The sequence below is a fragment of the Lagenorhynchus albirostris genome, chromosome 8 (genome assembly GCF_949774975.1).
Source record: "Lagenorhynchus albirostris chromosome 8, mLagAlb1.1, whole genome shotgun sequence".
Taxonomy (NCBI): Eukaryota; Metazoa; Chordata; class Mammalia; order Artiodactyla; family Delphinidae; genus Lagenorhynchus; species Lagenorhynchus albirostris.
Window position 1 is genome coordinate 85,416,521 of NC_083102.1, and position 21,549 is coordinate 85,438,069.

At 34.6% G+C, this 21,549-nt stretch overlaps 2 protein-coding genes across 7 annotated transcripts in view; one reads left to right on the plus strand and one right to left on the minus strand.

Moving 5' to 3' along the window:
* Positions 1–21,549, plus strand: part of TMEM60 (transmembrane protein 60) — a 200,722-nt gene that overhangs the window by 135,200 nt on the left and 43,973 nt on the right. For 2 of the 3 annotated variants that reach the window (XR_009542025.1, XR_009542027.1), the window contains 2 exons: positions 2,906–2,982; positions 5,543–6,486. The exons of the other annotated variant lie outside the window; for it this stretch is intronic. The gene's annotated coding sequence lies outside the window, so the exon portion shown is untranslated. Of the gene's footprint in view, positions 1–2,905; positions 2,983–5,542; positions 6,487–21,549 lie in introns of those variants that run through there. 3 annotated transcript variants of the gene reach the window in all.
* The window catches only part of PTPN12 (protein tyrosine phosphatase non-receptor type 12), an 85,706-nt gene that overhangs the window by 11,841 nt on the left and 52,316 nt on the right, over positions 1–21,549 (minus strand). For all 4 annotated transcript variants that reach the window (XM_060157220.1, XM_060157218.1, XM_060157219.1 and 1 more), the window contains 5 exons: positions 21,255–21,397; positions 18,238–18,304; positions 15,540–15,617; positions 15,341–15,439; positions 8,723–8,808 (listed from right to left, as the gene is read on the minus strand). In XM_060157220.1, coding sequence (XP_060013203.1) covers positions 8,723–8,808; positions 15,341–15,439; positions 15,540–15,617; positions 18,238–18,304; positions 21,255–21,397 — 473 coding nt within the window. The remainder of the gene's footprint in view (positions 1–8,722; positions 8,809–15,340; positions 15,440–15,539; positions 15,618–18,237; positions 18,305–21,254; positions 21,398–21,549) is intronic.

Sequence of the window (21,549 nt, forward strand, 5' to 3'; positions counted from 1 at the left end):
TTCAGTCCCATCCTACACACCAGGCTTAAGGGGGCCTCCAATTTCTGGGCCTTTCTGGGGGTTCTTTGAAGATAATCATCTTGATTCTTATTGGCTTCCCTCACCTACAGGAAAGCAAGTCTTAGCTTTCTCTGTTCTAAGTCCCTTTTCACATTGGTCAGTGTGTTTTCCACTTCCCAAAATACTGTCAAAATCTCATTTACTACCACCTTCTCTTCAGTTTTTTGGTTTTTAATCTTTATATATTTTTATGTTCCTTCACTATAATTTTAGGAAGTTTAGGGAGGGACCAGAGTTAAACGTGCTTAAACTGCCTATTTAACCAACAATCCTGTAAATGTTTTTAGAAGCAGTAGCCTTATGTGATGTTGATATGTACATAGTAAAGAAATTATTAGCTACTCACATTTTAAAAATAGCTTTAAGTGAGGTACAGTTGATATACAAAAACCTGAACATACATTTTTTCTAATTTATTTTATTTATTTATTTATTTTTGGCCGTGTTGGGTCTTCGTTGCTGCTCGTGGGCTTTCTCTCACAAGAGTGGTTGTGGTGATCAGGGCCTACTCTTCATTGCGGTGTGTGGGCTCCTCATTGCGGTAGCTTCTCTTGTTGCGGAGCACGGGCTCTAGGCACACGGGCTTCAGTAGTTGTGGCTCGCGGGCTCTAGAGCGCAGGCTCAGTAGTTGTGTTGCATGGGCTTAGTTGCTCCGTGACATGTGGGATCTTCCTGGACCAGGGCTCAAACCCATGTCCCCTGCATTGGCAGGCAGATTCTTAACCACTGTGCCACCAGGGAAACTCTGAATATATTTTTTAAAAATATATATATATATATTTATGGCTGCATTGGGTCTTAGTTGTGGCATGCAGGATCTTTTCGTGGCGGTGCGTGCAGACTTCTCTCTGGTTGTGGCACGTGGGCTTCTATTTGTGGCGCACGGGCTGCAGAGCACGTGGGCTCTGTAGTTGCAGCATGCGGGCTCTCTAGTTGTAGCGTGCAGGCTCAGTGTTGCAGCGTGAGGTCTTAGTTGTCCCGCAGCATGTTGGATCTTAGTTTCCTGACCAGGGATTGAACCTGCATCCCCTGCGCTGGAAGGTGGATTCTTAACCACTGGACCACCACGGAAGTCCCTGAACATATTTAATGTATACAATTTGATGACTTTGGACATATGCATATATTGGGTTGGCCAAAAAGTGCTTTTGCTTTCCAAGTAAAAATAAAAGACACATTTTTCATTTTTACCAAGAACTTTATTGAACAACGTATCCACCCTTTTGTTCCACTACCTTTTGCCATTTTTCAGGCAATTTTATAATTCCGCCTTCCCAAAACTTTTCATTTTTTGAGCAAAGAACTGTTCCAGGTGCCTTTTACAGTCTTCCAGGGAATTGAATTTTTTTTGCATTAAGAGGATTTTGTAAAGACTGAAATAAATGGAAATCCCAAGGTGCAATGTCTGGTGAATACGATGGATGAATCAGAACTTCCCAGCCGAGCTGTAACAGTTTTTGCCTGGTCATCAAAGAAACATGCGGTCTTGTGTTATCCTGATGGGAGATTATGCATTTTCTGTTGACTAGTTCTGGACGCTTTTTGCCAAGTGCTGCTTTCAGTTGGCTTAATTGGGAGCAGTACTTGTTGGAATTAATTGTTTGGTTTTCCGGAAGAAGCTCATAATAGAGGACTCCACATACACAACATCCAATCCCACCACATACACAACATCAACTTCTTTGGATAAAGAGCAGCCTTTGCTGTGGTTGGTGGCGGTTCATTTCGCTTGCCCCACGATCTCTTCCGTTCCACATTATTGTACAGTATCCACTTTTCATCGCCTATCGTGATTTGTTTTAAAAATGGAATATTTTCGTTAGAGAATCACAGGCAGAAATATGGTCAAGAAGGTTTTTCTCACTTAACTTATATGGAACCCAAACATCAAAGCGATTCACACAACCAAGCTGGTGCAAATGATTTTCAGTGCTTGATTTGGATATTTTGAGTATGTTGGCTATCTCCCACGTGGTATTAACATTGAATGTTCTCAATTAATGTCTCGATTTGATCGCTGTCAACTTCAACTGGTCTACCTGACTGTGGAGCATCGTCCAGCGAGAAATCTCCAGCACAAATCTTCGCAAACCACTTTTGAAACATTCGATCAGTCACAGCACCTTCTCCATATACTGCACAAATCTTTTTTTGCATTTCAGTTGCGTTTTTACCTTTCTTGAAATAATAAAGCATAATATGCCAAAAATGTTGCTTTTTTTCTTCCATCTTCAATATTAAAATGGCTACACAAAAATTCACCAATTTTGATAAGTCTTTTTTAAATGCACGCTGATATGACAGCTGTCACAATACAATCTAACAAAATTGTTTCGAATGAAGTTAAAGATACTAAGTGCTACTAGAACCATCTTATGGAAAAAACCAAACGAACCTTTTGGCCAGCCCAATACATCCATGATACTATCACCACACTGAAGGTAATAAACATATCCATCACCTCCAAAAGTTTCCTTGTATCCCTTTGTGGTTCTTTCTGTTACTCAAATTTAACTGATAATTACACTAACAGACTTTCCCCTTATCCTTCCTTAATCTAACGCTTGTTGAAATAAGGCTTAATAACTACACTTTTATAGTACTTTCAATATGCACAAAAATTATAAGCCCCATCACAAAGAAATATATGTTACATACTGACTTTCCACTATGGTATTCAGCATTAATATTTTCACGAGGTATTCTGATGGAAAAAAATTCCACTGATGATAATGACTTGCATCATTCTTATTGTAAATATTGTTCTTAATTTCATCTGTCCTGAGGAATGCACTTTTTACTTCTCAAAAACAAAACAAAACATTCAAGACCTACCACTTGCTAGGTATTACACCAGTACCAGAAGACAGAACAATGAACACAACAGTTTGGGTCCCAAAGGAGTAAAATAAGGCTAAAAAGGTAAGTTGGAGACATACTGTGAAGGCCCAGAATTTCACAGTAAGAAGTTTGGTCTTTATAATATAGAAATATTACATTTAATTGGTGTGACAAAGTCTTAAAATGAGTAACTCTATAACTTTTGTTTCAAATTGATGTTTTATAGAAACTCAGAAAATTATTTTCCTTATAATAAATTAGGCTGGATTCAATATGAGATGGAAAGATTACAGAGGTGAAGGAAATGACAACCAAAATATTAGAACATAACATTATAAAAACAAAAAACCTTCACTACTACCCTTTCTTCTAGAGAGTTAATACTATATAATGAAAAGAGTATTGGACTAGAAGGTAACAGATGTGTGTTCTTAGTTGAACTCTGCTAGTCTATGCAGGTCAACACCTTTGAGAACTAGCTATATTAACATCCATGTGATCTAGATTACTGTAAAAATCACTGGGTTCACTATATCACTTATCACTTTGACATATCATTTACTATCTACAGAATGAATAAAGAATACATGTGATCTAAAAAAGATGAGAAAACATATATAATGCACACTATATCAATGCTAATTATTACTTTTTCACCAAATGATATCTCCTAAACACCTTACACTTTGGAGTTGAGGAAGATGATCCACTTGTGTTTAACCTTTATTTCTTGGTTTTATTATGTATTCTAATATCTATCAATAATTTTAAAAATACATCTGAGATTAAAGGTATTTCTAAACAGTGAAAAGGAACAAAACAAGAATTAGAAAAGAAATAAAGCACAGAGAGCATAGGCAATTAGAGAAGTCAGTAAGCATGCATAGCAGTCTGTTTTGCCAAAATCTACCCTCATTTATCTTAAAAAAATGCCGATTTGGATAATTCAATTAGAACTTTAAACTTTCAGTAGTCAAATAAATCAATCTTGTCCTTTGTGATTTCCTTTATCCCTTCTATTATATCCCCCTCTACAAGTCTGTCAAACATTAAACTATATTGTATGTTTCAATGATTTGACTTTTTATATTAATTTAACTATCTGAAGCTTACTTTGGTATGTGGTGTGATATAAAGATCTAAATATATTTTTTCCCCTAATGGTTAATAATATGACTTAATAAATAACCCTTTTCTTTTTCCTTGTTTAATATATGTTAAATTAATTCATAACACGATCTATATTTCCTAGTTGCTTATTCAAGTCCATCAACTAACTGGTATGTATGTATGTGTGTGTATATATATACACACACACACATATATGCACACTTTTTTTTTTTTTTTTTTTTTTGGCCACTATATGCAGCATGCAGGATTTTAGGTCCCTGACCAGGGATTGAACTCATGCCCCCTGCCCTGGGAGTGTGGAGTCTTAACCACTGGACTGCCAAGGAAGTCGCAACTGGTATATTCTTATACCACTAACAGATTATTTTTATGTTTATAATGCATTTTATTTTGGCTGCACTGGGTCTTAGTTGCGACATGCAGGATCTTTTAGTTGTGGCATGTGGGCTCATGGTTGAGGCATGTGGACTCTTAGCTGCGGCATGCATGTGGGATCTAGTTCCCTGACCAGGAATCAAACCCAGGCCCCCTGCATTGGGAGCATGGAGTCTTACCCACTGGAGCACCAGGGAAGTCCCACTAACAGATTGTTTTAAATATAGTTTTATAATTTTTAAAAGGGTTGATTCTCACTCATCACTACTTTCATCCTAAGTTTTCTTTGGTATTTTTGTCTCTTGATTCTTACAAGTGAACTTTAACATTATATTGGAAAGTTCAGAGAAGATTCCTTTGGTATTTTGATGAGAACTGCATCAAATTTGAAAACAACTGATATTTTAAATATCACTGAAAAAAGCTAAATTACAGTTAACTTTTCCAACCAAGAACACTTAATTTTTTTCACTAATGCAAATGAATACATTTCTACTTCAGGTTCTACTTTCTACTTACGGTTATTTCCAGGTATTTATATTTTGAAAGGGATCGCTTTTAAAATTTTTTTTTCTCCTATTTGGCTGGTCTATAGGACCACTTTCTACTTTTATTCAACCACTTTGCTCCTCTTTCTTATAAATTAGTCATTTTAAGGAAATACATTTGGTTTTAATGTAATTATTTTTTAAATCAACAAAAGGAAAATAACATTTCAAAGAAGAACCAAAGGGCTTCCCTGGTGGTACAGTGGTTAAGAATCCACCTGCCAAGCCAGGGGACACGGGTTCGAGCCCTGGTCCAGGACGATCCCACGTGCCGTGGAGCAACTAAAGCCCGTGCGCCACAACTACTGAGCCCACATGCTGCAACTACTGAAGCCCATGCGCCTAGAGCCCGTGCTCTACAACAAGAGAAGCCACCGCAATAAGAAGCCGGCACACCGCAACGAAGAGTAGCCCCGGCTCGCTGCAAAAGCCTGTACACAGCAACGAAGACCCAACACTGGCAAAAATAAATAAATAAATTTATTTAAAAAAAAAAAAAAACAGAAGAAACAGTCAAGTAGAATAATAGCTGTTTTATGTATATGGATTTCTCCCATAACCCAAGTTTCTACTCGCCTTTTTCCCAGGGCCCTGGGTCACCTGAATCCCACCACATCCTGTGCTTGATGAGAGTTCCCGAATGCCTCTATCTGAGCATACCTCAGCTCCTTGTTTTGATCCCAGAAATACCCTCACCTATCCAGGATATTCTAAGTGCCACAGATGTTTAAAAGTCCAGTTCATTCTCCCAGGCAGCCCTTAAAGGAAGTAAATAGATATTCATGCATTTCTGCCAGATATAAAACTCTCTCGTTCTTCGCCTATATAATGCCACTGTTTCCTGGTTTTCCTTTATCCCTTGATTGTTCATTTCTTTTTTTTACAGCTTTCTTTTAGTTTGCTCTTCACACATTTTGGTGCTTACCCGGGTTCCCTCCTTGGTACTTTGAGATATTGTACCCAGAATCTGAAAGATCTTATTCATGCCCAAGTCTTCTACATCAGCTATATACACAGAGTCCTCAGTATATTTTTACCTCCAGCCTAGATATCAAAATGTCTAAAACAGAACCACTTTCTTTCTCCAGTCCTATTCCAACTTAAGTTTGTTTGAATTGAGAGGCATTAGAAGCATCAAGTATATTGTTTTTGTCTCTGAAATATTTATAAATTAAGAAAAATTTACTAAGGCATACTTTTGTGTCTCTGTAGTAAATCTGTTGACAGTTTATAGAAATAACTAACAATGTATACTTCCAGAGTGCTGGTGTTAGTGACAAAATATCGAGAATATTATTAGTTTAACAACATATATATTGAAAAGAGAAAATGAAATCTGCTATTCAAAATCTACAATTTGATTTCGTTAAGTATTTATAAACCAGAATCATATGACTGACTACATCTAATACAACAAACATGAGCCTTCCTCTCCAGATCCGTCTCCAAAAACTCCAATGTACTCTAAACAACTGATTAACTTGCTTACTGTAAGCCATACTGAAAAAATAAAGTATACTGTTTTTATCAATCTTATGCTCTTGGGATTTTATTTTCAGTTAACAAAGTATTCTTTGTGGAACACAATAAAATTCTGCCACTTACCTCTATTTCATGAATAAGAAAGAAGATGGACTAAGCATGTAATACAAACTCACACACATATAAAAACTTGAGCACATATCCGGAAATAAAGCCCTGACATAAGCTGAATGAACACTTTTCTGTTAATACTCATTTACTACTTTTTAGAATTATTTTTTCATTTACTGAAGAAAAATAGGAGCCAAACTTTTTTTTTTTTTGCGGTACGCGGGCCTCTCACTGTTGTGGCCTCTCCCGTTACAGAGCACAGGCTCCGGACGCGCAGGCCCAGTGGTGATGGCTCACGGGCCCAGCCTCCCCGCGGCATGTGGGATCTTCCCGGACCAGAGCACGAACCTATGTCCCCTGCATCGGCAGGCGGACTCTCAACCACTGCGCCACCAGGGAAGCCCAACCCAAACTTTTAAAAAGGTATATGAGAAAGGTTTAAAATTCAGAACACTCTACACTCATTTTTTTCCTTCAAAATTAGGAAAAGGCTACCACGATTTGTAGTTGGAGGTAGATGACCATATACATCAAAAATATTAGTGTACACTCTGAGGGCCTCTACCTTGGCTCACTCTGAAAATCCAAATTAAAAGATATCAGTGTAGCAAAAATGTTTCTTAATTTCCTTTAAGGTCATTAGTTTCTTTAGGACTCTACAGAACTGATATGGGAGACAAAAAAATTAGAGAACTAACAGTTTATAGGTTTTAACTGGCTACCTTCCACAGTAAATACCAAAATGGAAATCACACAGGAAAGAACTGTTGAGAAGTGTTGGTGTACAGTTAACATCCTAAGCATTTAAACACTTAGACCTAAACCCACCTATATAGGCTTTCTGATCTCCCTTAGAGAAGTAGGCAAAGGCATTCCAGAGACTATAATAGCTACTACATCTTGCCTTAGTTGTAATCTTTTACTTTTGTAAAGAAGGATCTCATTAAGGTACAGCAACTCAATGCCAAGACACAACCATAGTCACCTCACCCAACTTTATTCAACTTCTATCAAACTTCTAAGGGGAAAAAATTGGTGAATCCTATACAAAGGAAGTCCTACTTTGAGGGAAGGTGAATCAGTTTGGGCAGATCTATGCTCGAGACAAGACACAGTATAAGTCGTTCTAACAGTTTTATTACTTATCTTCCACTGTGTGTCCTTTTAAAAATAATTCAGTAACTCAATCTTTTTTTTTTTTTGCGGTACGCGGGCCTCTCACTGCTGTGGCCTCTCCCGTTGCGGAGCACAGGCTCCGGACACACAGGCCCAGCGGCCATGGCCCACAGGCCCAGCCGCTCCGCGGCATGTGAGATCCCCCCGGACCGGGGCACAAACCCGCGTCCCCTGCATCGGCAGGACTCCCAACCACTGCGCCACCAGGAAAGCCCCCAGTAACTCAATCTTAACTCCACATTGTAATGGGAAAACCAACATTTAGTGAAGACCAAGTATGTGCCAGGTCCTACATGTAGCATTTTCACATACTTTATTTCATTTAATTCTTAGGACAATACTTAAACAAACAAACAAAAAACCCAATATCAAATAAATTAAGTGGCTTACTCACGACTTCAGAGCTAGTAAGTGGATGAAAAGGATTTGAAACTAAATCATTCTGACTCTATCTATATTCTTTCCATACTACCATCTAACTGACCTAGCTACCCTGAAAGAAAAGAGGGAAAAAGGGGGATAGGAATATATATTGATTTTAACTGTTATAAATGAGAGCTTGGTATGAAAGTATGAAAATCAAGAAAGAAATAAACTCAGCTTTGCCAGTGATATTATTAAACATCTTCACATAACCTCTTTAAAAGGCATACAATTTTTGACAATCATATTACCTATTCAGTCATTAGAAAACTGAAATAAATCTTAGGAATAGCTAAAATTTTAGTTGTACCACATACCAAAAGATGAGCTATAGTCAATTCATGGTTACGCTCACTGTTCTGGTATAGTATACTACTGAAATTTTATCTAAATTGAAAAGAATTTTTTATAGTACACCATTAAAAAAGTCAGTTGCCATACATATGCTACATACTAAACAAAAGAATGATAAGAAAACTTACAAAATAAAACTAAGAAATATTCAGAATTTTTTTGTTTTAGTAACAGTGAGTAAAAGATAAGTATCCTTTCAAAGAAAATGTGACGTACAATACCTGCGGGTCCTTGGTGGTTTTGGAGGGGGAGAATCTTGTTTGTCAGGATCTATGGAGCTGACCATATTTTCAGTGTTAATTTCATTCTGCCAAGAAAAAAAAATGCTTCATTAAAGTTAGGGGAAAAATAATTTTCCTTCCTCATGTTTCAAATAAATTGTTATTGGGCTTGTGAATTTTTAAAACAATGCTAATTTTGCCAAATAATAAAATAGGTGTTATGTCCTCTACATTTAAGCCCAAAAGAACAAATTCAATGAGAAAACTTAATAACAAAAAAACAGTCCATATCCAGTTACCAAGAAAATCAACCGTGTCGAGCAGCATTTCAACATATTTCAAATGCTACTGTTAAGAAATAGATTTCCCAAGAAAATAAAGATCCAAGATGATCTTTTTTTCAGGCATTACTACCACTAGATTCGTAATGTGCACATAGGGGGAAAAAAAAACAAGGTAAGTCTTATATCCTTCACCTTTCCCAGACTTTTTTGGGACTCCTGTTGCTACCTACTACTTTAAAAGGGATGATCCTGAGTCAATACAGTTCTTATACAACCTATAAGAACCTCAGGTTGTATTTAGGATTGTGAATAGAGGAGATGTGAAATTATTATATAAAACATTGTCTTGAATTAGTTTCAGCCTCAGAAAGTACCTCATTTTTATACAGCTAGGCTATGTCAATTCTGGGCCAGAAGACAAGAATGGTTTTCACTCTTGCCTACATCTCAGATAATTTTACGAAAAAAGCCATCTTTGCATATACGATAATCAATTAAGGAACTCTGAAACTGTAGTTGACTTTTTTTTTTTAAAAGTCACAAGGCACTTCTACCATATCCATCATGGCATCTTCTTTGTCTATATAACTGTTTCTTGCCAGTGTTCTTTTCTACTAAGTACTCCCAACAATAGAAAACAGAGACCTCAAGTTTACAGCAATTTTTAATGGACCCTGTTTCCTAATATCAGATGCATTAGAAGTGTCTTACACATCTTACTATGCATCTTGTTCTGACCAAAACAAGAGTTACATTATGAGACTAAAAGCCTGCATCCTTAATTACAGCTGCCTATCAAATCAGAGGCATCTGTTGCAGGGATATCTGCTATAGATAGGATAACCACATAATTCATTGTCCATATCAGGGCTTTTACACCTAGACAACAAGTATAAACTGGTTTTGCCTCGAGTAAATCAGGACTTTGTTATCACACTTTTAGATCCTCAGATATTACCAGAATTTAAAGACTACTCGCATCATAAAGATTCCTCTCACATATTAGTGATTCATTTGCTTATTTCTATTAAACAATCATATTCCCATAATAACACTCATTAATATTTTTGTACCAAAATCTATAAATATTCTTATTAAGTAGGTTAAAGAAAGATTAGTGAACCATATGAAACTGCTTCGACTGTTGTTTCTAACCTACAAAAACACATCAATTTTTTACAATTTCAACATAAACAGCCTCATGTCACGTCAAGTCAGGTTTTGCTGCCAAATACCAAACGCACACACACAGACACACAAACCAACTGTAGGTTTTCAGTGCATTTTAGATTTTGGGACAGCAGGTAAGGCATTGTGGATCTATATGTGAAAGGCAATGAACAGTAAGCACTGGAAAGGATACAAAAATGTAAAGGACATAGCCCTTAACTTCAAGAACTGTACAGTCATCAAACAAAAAAGTGAAAGGGTAATAATAAAACCATAAAATGGTAAAATCAGTACAACGAAGCTATGAAATCAGAGAAAGGAGATGTTATAGGTGAGAATATTAAGAATATACTTGGGAAAATATTAAGTTGAAAACATTAAGGTAGCATGTCGAATGGCATTAAGGGGTGGATAAGACACTGACAAATAAAAGAGAACAGAGGATGGAAGTATGCAACACGTAGGAATGGAACAGGAAGAGAAAGTAAGGGTATTTGTAAGCAAATGACTGCATGTGACAAAGGAAAGAAGGTGTCATGATGATTCCTCATTCTGGGTGAATGAAAGCTATTAACAGAAAGGGACAAAACAGGAAAAGAACTTCTGGGGGAGGTAAGATTTTTGAGCATGTTGAATTTCATATGATTAAAGGAATCCATGTGGTAATGCAGAACTACAACTCAGAGAGCCACTGCCCCCACACAGCTTGAACAAAACCTCCTAGTCACTGGACTTGAGAATAAAACAAGTCCAGTTTTGGATTCCTTCTTGGATTCCTAGTTTTTACCTACAATAATGTTTGCTGTACTTTTATATCTTCTGATCCTCTTATATGTACAGCTTTTGTCCCCACACTTGTCCTAATGTATACAGCTCTTTGGCTGCTTCTATTACCACTTAAAACAATCACCAACTTTTGAAGCTGAAAGGAATTTTAGAAATTAAAGAAGCTACTGGAGATTAGGTGCTAGTGTATTCTCTTGTTTAAAGCAGAGCTTGCTAAAGCTATTCTTTTTAAACTTTTGACCACCTTTACCCATTTTGCTAAAGTGTATTAATATTTTTTGTGTATTAATATTTCCACATAACAGCTTTATCAAGGGCCACAAAAGAAAAAAATCAGAACCTAATTATCAAATATATAAGGATATATTATCAGCTGCAGAACAAAATAAATATTAAAACAAGGTGCTTTAAAAAAACTTTACATTGGAAAAAAATTCAGAGTTCAGTAATATCACATCTAAAATGTACAACACAAGCATAACAGAAGGACCATAACACAAACTATTGTTGCTGTTAATCATCCTAGAACTGAAAATCCTGGTGTAAACTGGTGGTAGTATCTTTTATATACAAGATAAAAAGGCATGTGCGCATACCTTAGAGATGCTTGCTTACTGAGGTGTTTCTAAATCCCAAGTCAAATGCTACTGGATTCCAAAATAAATTTTCTCTTTACATCTTCTACTCTGAGAAGTGATTTTAGTTGTAAATACCTCTAACAAATAACATTTATCAGAGTCATATTGCTGATTAGCATTTCAAACTAAAATCTCTACAAAAATAATTTTGAGACATAGAGCTTTAAGAGCTTTTTTAAAAGTTCCTTAACTTTACTTCTAAATTAAGTTGTCAGAGAAATAATAAATGGAGATTTATGATTGTTTTTCAGAGCATAGGTTCAGAAAGATAAGTAAGATATTTCAAATCATTTTACTCAACCACACAGCTCTAAGATAATTTTCCCCAAATTTTTAGATCCTACATTTTCTCTAACTGGGATTTATGGTTTCTAACCATATATAAACATGTTATAAAAACAGTCATTTATATTTTAAAGTACCTAGAAAATAAGATTTCTTAAGAGGAAAACATTAAAAAGTTATCTAGAATGATACGCTATCTTTTCTCCTATCCACTTGTCCTTCCACGTTTTTATCCATTCATCCATTGAGATATATAGTACCAGACATTATGGTACACAACCTTTGGCAAAATATTTATTCTCATAAAATATAGTTTTTCAGAATGGATTCTATAGAAAATTGTTTTTCCCTTTTGCAAAATAGGAAAAAACATCTTGTACAAATGGCAAATTCAGCAGTCATCATGTCAGCTTTAACAAAACACAAGGACATATAAGTTCAGTTAGCATGCTAACATGTAGTGTGTGGCTCCTATATAACCAGGCAATGAGATAAGAAAGTAGGATTGAAGTAACCACTATCTGCTATTGGATGCTATTTCATCTAATCTCATATAATGTATGATTTTTCTTGTATTCCTTAGGGATTTGTAAACCTTTGACCTATTAGAAAAAAATCTATAACAAAAATGTAACTGTAGTGTGGAGTTCAGGCTAGTAAAAAGGAAGTTTAATTTTATGAATAAAACCTAAAAAAAAGAAAAATCAGGTAATGAGAAAAACGAAGATGAGAGAGTAATGCAATATTTTTCACATTTTTTTGGAAATAAAGATAGTTAAAACCTTTAAAAATACAACATTGCCTTAAAATTTTTTTCTAGCAAAGGCAACAAAAGCAAATTTAAACAAGTGGTATTATATCACACTAAAAAGCTTCTGCATAGCAAAGGAAACCTCAAGAAATGAAAAGGCAACCTACCAAATGGGAAAAAATATTTGCATATCATGTATCTGATAAGGGGTTAATATCCAAAAAAATATAAGGAACTCATATAATTCAGTAGCCAAAAAAAAAAAACACCACAAGTCGATTAAAAAGTGAGAAGATCATTTGAATAGATATTTTTCCAAAAAGACATGCAGATGGCCAACAGGAACATGAAAAGGTGTGCAACATTACTAGCCTTCAGCGAAATGCAAATCAAAACCACAATGAGACCTCACACCTGCCAAAATGGCTATTATCAAAAAGACAAGAAAAAAGTGTTGAAGAGGATGTAAAGAAAAGGGAACCTTTGTCTATTGTTGGTGGAAATGCAAATTGGTGCAGCCACTATACAAAACAGCATGGAGGTTCCTCAAAAAATTAAAAATAGAACTACCATATGATCCAGCAATTCCATTTATGCATATTTATCTGAAGAAAACAAAAACACTAACTCTAACTGAAGATAAAAAACGCTAACTAAAGATACATGTACCCCCATGTTCACTGCAGCATCATTTACAACCTAACTGTGCACTGATGAACAGATAAAGAAAATGTGGTATTAAAAAAAAAAGAAATTGTAGTGTGTACACACACACAGGAATATTATTCAGCCATAAAAAAGAATAAAACCTTGCCATTTACAACAACATGAATGGAACTTGAGGGCATTACATCAAGTGAACTAAGTCAGAGAAAAGACAAATGCTGTATGAACTCATATGTGGAATCAAAAAACAAAAAACAGAACTCGTAGATACAGAGAACAGACTGGTGCTTGCCAGAGGTGGTGTTGGTGGTGGGGCCCAAAGTGGGTGAAACAGGGTCAAAAGTTGCAAACTTCCAGTTATAAAATAAGTAAGTCACAGGCTATAATGTACAGTTTGGTGACTATAGTTAATAATCCTGTATTTTATATTTGAAGATTCCTAAGAGAGTAAATCTTAAAAGTTCTCCCCACACACAAAAAAAATTCTGTAACTATGTATGATGATGGATGTTAACTAGACTTACTGTAGTGATAACTGCACAATATATGCAAATATTGAATCACTATGTTGTACACCTGAAAGTAACATGTTACATGCCAATTATATCTCAATAAAAATTAATTAAAATTTTTTCTAGCTGATTCACTTTGCTGTACAGCAGAAACACAACATTGTAAAGCAACTATACTCCAATAAAAATTAATTTAAAAAAAAAGAAAAAAATTTTTCTATACATTAAAAAATTTTTTCACTTCTAGAAATAAGGAAATGGTATAACTCTGAAGTATAAAAACCTTAACTTTGAAATTAATATTGCATTTATGGAAAAAAAACAGAAGTATTTTTCAATTAAAGGTTAAAGAAAAAGTAGCCTATTTAGCTTTTTGAAATATTAAAGGAGTCTCAATTTAGATAAAATTATACACAGTAGTATATAAGCATTCTATCCTATATTATAAAATATTTGGCTTCATTGAACACAGGTTATAACAGGCTTTAGTTAAACTAAAGGGAAAAGAGAGATCATAATATGAGGCATAGTTGCAAAATGATTTCTATGTTAACAAAGGAAATAAGAATGAGGTCACATATATGAATCTTAAAAATCTGAAACTATCACCTGTCTAATAAAGGAAATACACTGTCCCAAAAACCCATGGATTAATATTAGATTATTTTAACACACTGAGGTAAGCATTTGGTTAACAAATCTCTCATTTGTAACACCAAGAAATTTCAAATGGTCTTGGAAATTACCAAAACCATATAAAGGGGAAAAAGGAAAACAGTGGTTATAAATTTTGCCACTAATTTCCTCATTTTACTTCAGTTATTGAGGCTAAATTGGTTTATCATGCGATAGTCATCTTAGATTCAATAATAAAGATGTAAAGAAATTCATCCAAAAAAACAGCCTGATACCTTCAAGGATAAGACGATATATAGAGGAAATAAGAGAAATACTTTAAAAAGAGGCAGAAATGAGAACACTGTGAGAAAAGAGTATTTTTGTCAGGTCAAAAGTTTGAATATCCAATAAATTCTAACGCTAAAATGACAGTGAACTAAAACAAGCCCCAAAGGGACCTAATTATGGTCCTATATTTCTACATGATTAAAAAGCACGTACAAAATAATGACAAAGCTTTATATCATCATGACCAAGAACAAAACAAAATTCATGTAGAATCAACTTAGAATTACTTTGGTTGGATGGAAGGGGAGAGAGAAAAATGCAGTTAATTTGTTAAAAGTAATTTACACTTGAAACAATATTGAATTATATAACTTTTGACTGAGATCTACATTCATAACTATATTTTACTTAGAATATTATTTAACTTGTAGTGGAGTCATTATATATCCATCACAATAGAGATTCAAAGAGGAAGAAGGAAAGGAGTTAAAAAATCAAAGTTAAATAAAAATAATAACTGTAACGGATATTCTCAGATAAAACACAAGATGGCAATTAAAAAGCTAAATATCACATCTTGGTTAAAAGTTTTCTAAAATTAATAGGTGAAGAATACCTACCACTCCATCAGCAATTTTCTGGGCTCCATGAATTTCATATAGTTGTAGCTGTTTTTCAAACAGTTGGGCGATAGCTCTATGAACAAGCTCATACTGCTCCTATTAGGGAGATGAAATGATAAACAAGGGGAAAGACATTAAAAAAAATAAGAAGGCATTTATAAAAATATAGTTTATAAAGTGAAACAAAAAATTATACCTTAGTTTGTACTGCAGAATGCCTCTGTGTTCTCATTTCTTGTATTAAGTTGAAAACATTAAATTCCTCTGGTATTTTCTAAAACAAAGAATTTAAAACATGAACTGTGGACAACTGTTCAGAAAAAACAGTAAAATAGTCTTCAACTCAGCTTTTCACACAGACCTTATATACGTGCTGGGTAACTGAAAATTTATTGAGCACTATCTATCATGCATCAGAGACTGTGCTTAGTCAAGAACGAATCTTGGCACTCAGCACTCAAGCTAGTGAGCTAGATACGTGAACAAATAAATGTCCAACCAACGTATGGTTGCAGTACAGTGGGAATAAACATGCTGTGACTAACACTGGTGTGTGAGTGAAAAGTGAAATATACATAAGCATGGCGGATTAAATGCATAATCTATTTGGGGAATTGAGAAGCTTGATGTAGATAAAACTGACTAAAAGACTGAAAGAAGGAGAGCAGTTCAAAGGAGGAGAAAAGATAAGGCTACTTGGCATCAGACTGCAAACATAATAGAGTCTGAACTCATTCTAGAGGCCAGTGTTTCCTGGGCTGGCTACATAATGACCAGCTAAGAGAACTACATCTCTGGAGACTGTGAAACATCCTAGACAATTCGTTTGTACATCTGGAATTATAACTACTGCAATAGGCAACCATGACAAGGGCAGATCTGATATTCGGGTAACTTTTGTAGCAGGGAAGATGACAGAGTGAAAAGGGGAGAAACTGGTGGAGGCTTACTGAAGCAGTCCAAAAAAACAGAAAGGTAGATTTAAGGCACATTTCTGAGGCAGAATTACTAGAACTTGGTGATCAACAAGAATATTTTGGAGTGATAAAGAAGACAGAAGAGTTAAACATGATTTCCAGATTCACTGCTTGGGAGTCTTTATATACACCAGAAGATTTTTATATCATTTCCTAAACTAAGGCTTAAGATTATATTTATGTTATGTCAAACTCAATCAAATAGGGACTGTGTTCAAAATACACAACTTTTGAAATGACAAGATGTTCGTTTGCTAGTATTCAACCAAATGCCTCTTGCCCCCCCAATTTTTTTTTTTTTTTTTGTGGTATGTGGGCCTCTCACTGTTGTGGCCTCTCCTGTTGCAGAGCACAGGCTCCGGACGCGCAGGCTCACCCGTGTCCCCTGCATCGGCAGGCGGACTCTCAACCACTGCGCCACCAGGGAAGCCCCCCCAATTTTAATCTTTGACTTTTATGTTAAAATGTGTTAAAATCTAGCATTTTTATTCACTTAAAAATTTGCATACAAGTGTTAGGAGATGATTTGTTTAGGGGGAATACAAAAATAAAATTTAACAGAGGGCTTTTTGAAAAACTGTTTAAAATTTAAATACTCCGGGGCTTCCCTGGTGGCACAGTGGTTGGGAGGCCGCCTGCCAATGCAGGGGATACAGGCTTGAGCCCTGGTCCGGGAAGATCCCACATGCCACACAGCAACTAAGCCCGTGCACCACAACTACTGAGCCTGCACTCTAGAGCCCGCAAGCCACAACTACTGAGCCTGTGCTCTAGAGCCCACAAGCCACAACTACTGAAGCCCGCACACCTAGAGCCCGTGCTCCACAACAAGAAAAGCCACTGCAGTGAGAAGCCCGTGCACTGCAACGCAGAGGAGCCCCCGCTCACTGCAACTAGAGAAAGCCCACGTGCAGGAATGAAGACCCAATGCAGCCAAAAGTAAATAAATAAATAAATTTTAAAAACAATTAAATATTCCCTAAGCAAAAGTGAAAAATGGAACGAAGGCAGGGAAAAAAAGAATAGAAGGAAGAAAGAAGGAAAAAGAAACTAAATATTTTATTATTCCTATTTTATATGACATAGATTGACAAATTCATAGAAACTATAAAGCTATGAAGAATAAAAGCTTCTCCCTAATGTATAGAAAATAAACATACTATAGAACCGGCAAATAAACCAAACCTACATACAATGAGGAGACTTGTGCTTTTCAAATCTGTAATGAGGGCTATGTCTTTATATTCTCCATAGTATTAAACCCAATTTCTTGGAAATAGTACTGGTAGCAACAATAATACCAGGGATAGTAAGAGAAATGAATGCTAAATTTAGCACTTGCTACATGTCACACATAGTACTGAGGAACTTTACAAACTTTCTTAAGAACTTATTTAATTCTTTGAGTTATTAACATTATGATTCCCATTTTCAGATAAAGAAATTGTGGCACAATGAGATTAAGTAAATCGACCAAGATCCCACAGCTAGTAAATGAGAGAGCCAGAGTTTTAATCTGGGACGTTTGGCATTCTTAACCACCATATTATATAATGTTTCCAGTTAGGCATAAATATTTACTGAATTGATTATACTTATACATAGAATAAATATAAAAGGCAACAAGAGTGCTGTATTTGGAAAAGTCAATGCAGAGTTTACATGCCTAATGTAGGTATTAATTCATCCAGAACAAATGGATGACAATATGTTTATCTTGCTGCCCAGTGTATTACCTCAAGGTAATATGCATCATTTATACCTTTCACTGCCTTTATCTCTTACATAGCAAAGCTACTTCTAAAAAAGTAACATATGTATAACAAAACATATGCTATAATTTACTGCAATTAATTATCAAGTTTGAAAATCATAACAGATCAACTAGATATAATGATACATAAAAATTATTCTTACCCCAGCTTTTAGTAAATTCCACGTATAATCTATGGCACAAATGGCACCTGTTCTTCCACAGCCTGCACTGTAGATATAAAATTTGAAAAAACAATTTGATTTTTGTGGTAAAAGAACCGTTAAATACATGTGGGTGGACATGTTAATATTCAGAAGCAAAAAATCATTTAAGAAATCTGACAAAATTCTACTTATTTAGTAAACAAACTACAACTTAAAGAGTGTGCATGGCAAACATCCTTAACATTAAGATTTATATCTTGTTTTCATTTAATTTAAGGAACTTCCAAAAGTAACTCACAGAATACCTAGAAGCCTTCACTTTGAAAGTCTGTCTACCTCAGAAAACCTTGTCTAGCTAACAAAATACCTTGCAGATATAAATTTATACTACGTTCTAGATGGCTCTGGTGCTTTAGAGTAGAGGAGAAAACTACATCATTTCAATTGCAAAAGGTATAGGAAAGACGAAGAATGCTACAGTAAGCCCTAGAAACTGGTTTGAACACCAGCAGTGATTTCACCAAAGAAACAAAAGCCACTAATGCTCTCTAATCTCCTGAAGAACTAATAGAACCTGGAGAATGTAAAGTAAAATACCACAGGTTACTTATTTTAAAATATGACAGAAATACTTTAAAGCAACTGATTTTCAGCTAGAGGGAGGCATATGCACTTAAGTATTGAGAATCACCATGAGTAATTAAAGATGTTACTGACATCACTAGAATAATTTTAGGCAGAAAAAAAGCTGGGCAGCACTTTAATGTGTATTTTGAAACTTTTAGAAGTATCAGTAGTTTGTTAAACATGTAATCTAAGAATTCCTGATAAAGTACATTATAAGCAACTTAGTATGGTTTTTAAAAAGGTCTTAACAATAAACATTAATAATATTAATTTTAAACCACTGATGTATTTGTCAATTCCACACAGCAGAATGTTTCTAAAATTTTGGAGTTAACAGTTACTAGGGCTAAATGATACACATTTAAAACTTGATGGTTAAAAGTGTGATATTACAGAGACACAGAAAACCAGATCAATGCAACACAACAGAAAATTCAGAAACAGATTTGAGTATATTCAAGTATTTATTACATAATGGTGGATTCTCCAATTAAAGCGGAAAGACTAGACCATTCAATAAATAGTACAGGGAAAGTTAAAGCAAAAATTAGATTCTTACCCTTTATCTTAATCACAGAAATATTCCAGATGCATTAAAAATATAATGTTTAAAAAAACCTACAAGTGTATTTTTACGCACTACTGTGTTAGGGAAGGACTTTCTAAGCATATGTCAATGTACACAAATGGTTAATGAAGATATTCACAATTATGTATGGTAAAACACAGGCAGAATAAAAACCATGAAAAACCAGAGCACTTACAACATGACTACACATTAACATCTTCAACATATAAAGATATATAAAACCGCCTGGAGGGGTGGGATAGGGAGGGTGGGAGGGAGGGAGACGCAAGCGGGAAGAGATATGGGAATATATGTATATATATAACTGATTCATTTTGTTGTGAAGCTGAAACTAACATACCATTGTAAAGCAATTATACTCCAATAAAGATGTTAAAAAAAAAAAAAAGATATATAAAGAATTCATAATGTATAATTACTGAGATGAAAATCACTGGCAAAGTAAACAAACAAGCAATCACAAAAGAATATAAATGACCAAGAAAAAAAAAAGCTTGCCTGTCACACTGACACTGAAACAAAAAGATAAAAGTATTGGGAAAAATATGGGGAAACGGGCATTCCCACAAACAAACCAGCAGTGGTATGCTTAATTATAATGAGCATCGAATTTATGGATAACAAATTTTTAAATATATACTAAAGGTATGAAAAGGTTCATGTCCTTTAACTTAGAAATCCCACTTTTAGATATCTATTCTAATGAATTACAGATGTGTTCAACGATTTCACCATAAGATTGGCCACTGGATATTTAAATTGTTGTTTAAAATAGCTGAAAATGAATGGGGTAATAAATGAAATGCCAAGAAATGGAAGTTAAATATAAAATACAGTGCAGTCATAATGTATTCCAGAAGAAAATTTATATGACTTAGAAAGATGTACATAATATATGAAATGGGGAAACATTCTTAAAAAAAATACTATACACACATTGAAAGCACACACACTAAAATTTTAACAGTGGTCATCTCTAGTGGGATTGTGAGTGACTCCTTCCTTTTATTTTTGTGCTATCTAAGTCACTACAGTTACCATACTATTTTGGTTCAAAAATATTAAATGATCAATTTATTTTTTAAAGGGAAATCTTCCTATCAAATTGGATTTATGAACTATGTACATTGACTGGACAATATTAATAGAACAGGAAATAATTTCAACTAACTTGTAAAGAAGTTAAGCCAAAGCAATTTCTTTATCTTTTAATTCTATAATTAAATAGATCTTTTTAACCAGTTAACTACTTAATTAAAAAGTCAACTAACCACAGAATTAACTACAGAAAAATAATTTTAATTAACCAGATTGTTAACTTATTCCCACATCTCCATCAGCAAGCCACCTTTCTGGCCCATAAATAAAAAGAAGCCCTTTCACTTCACTAATATAAGGCATCACAATCCAACCAAATGGCTAAGAAAACGATCTTTGGTGTTCCATCTCCACTAATATCTTTTAACTATTTAATTAACCAGTAAATCTCTGAGTCTGAAAAATTTCATTTATTGATGCTTTTTATAACAAATGTGAATGAGATATAAGTCACTTAAAAAGATAAACTGTAGTTTTATAAGTACTATGGTTTTAAATTTTTTAGAAGCATTGACCGTAAAATAAAAATTAAGAGAAGAAAAGCTGCCTCAGGATTCAAATAGCTTTTACTATTTGGAAACCCATTAATGACCTATCTAATGAAATTCCAAAATTTAGGTTTCAAAATATCATACATTACCCATATTATAATGCCACCTATATTTCAAAGTATTTAAATATTTAGAAAATTTTTCTGTACCTGCAATGAATACAAATAGGCACATCTTCATGTTCTTGGTATTTCCTCATTAAGCTTATCATGTCCAGAATAGAATCAAATGATGAGGGAACATCATGGTCTGGCCAGTTCACATAATGAAACTGATATAGCCTACGAGATTCCTTCAAGAATGAATAACAGAAATTCAGCCATTATGAAGATACACTTGCAAATTTTAAAGCATACAGAAAAGCTGCAAATCTCACTTTACTGCCATTTCTAAGAGATGTAATTCATATTTAGCACTTCCTTAAAAAAATGATAGCCTACATTT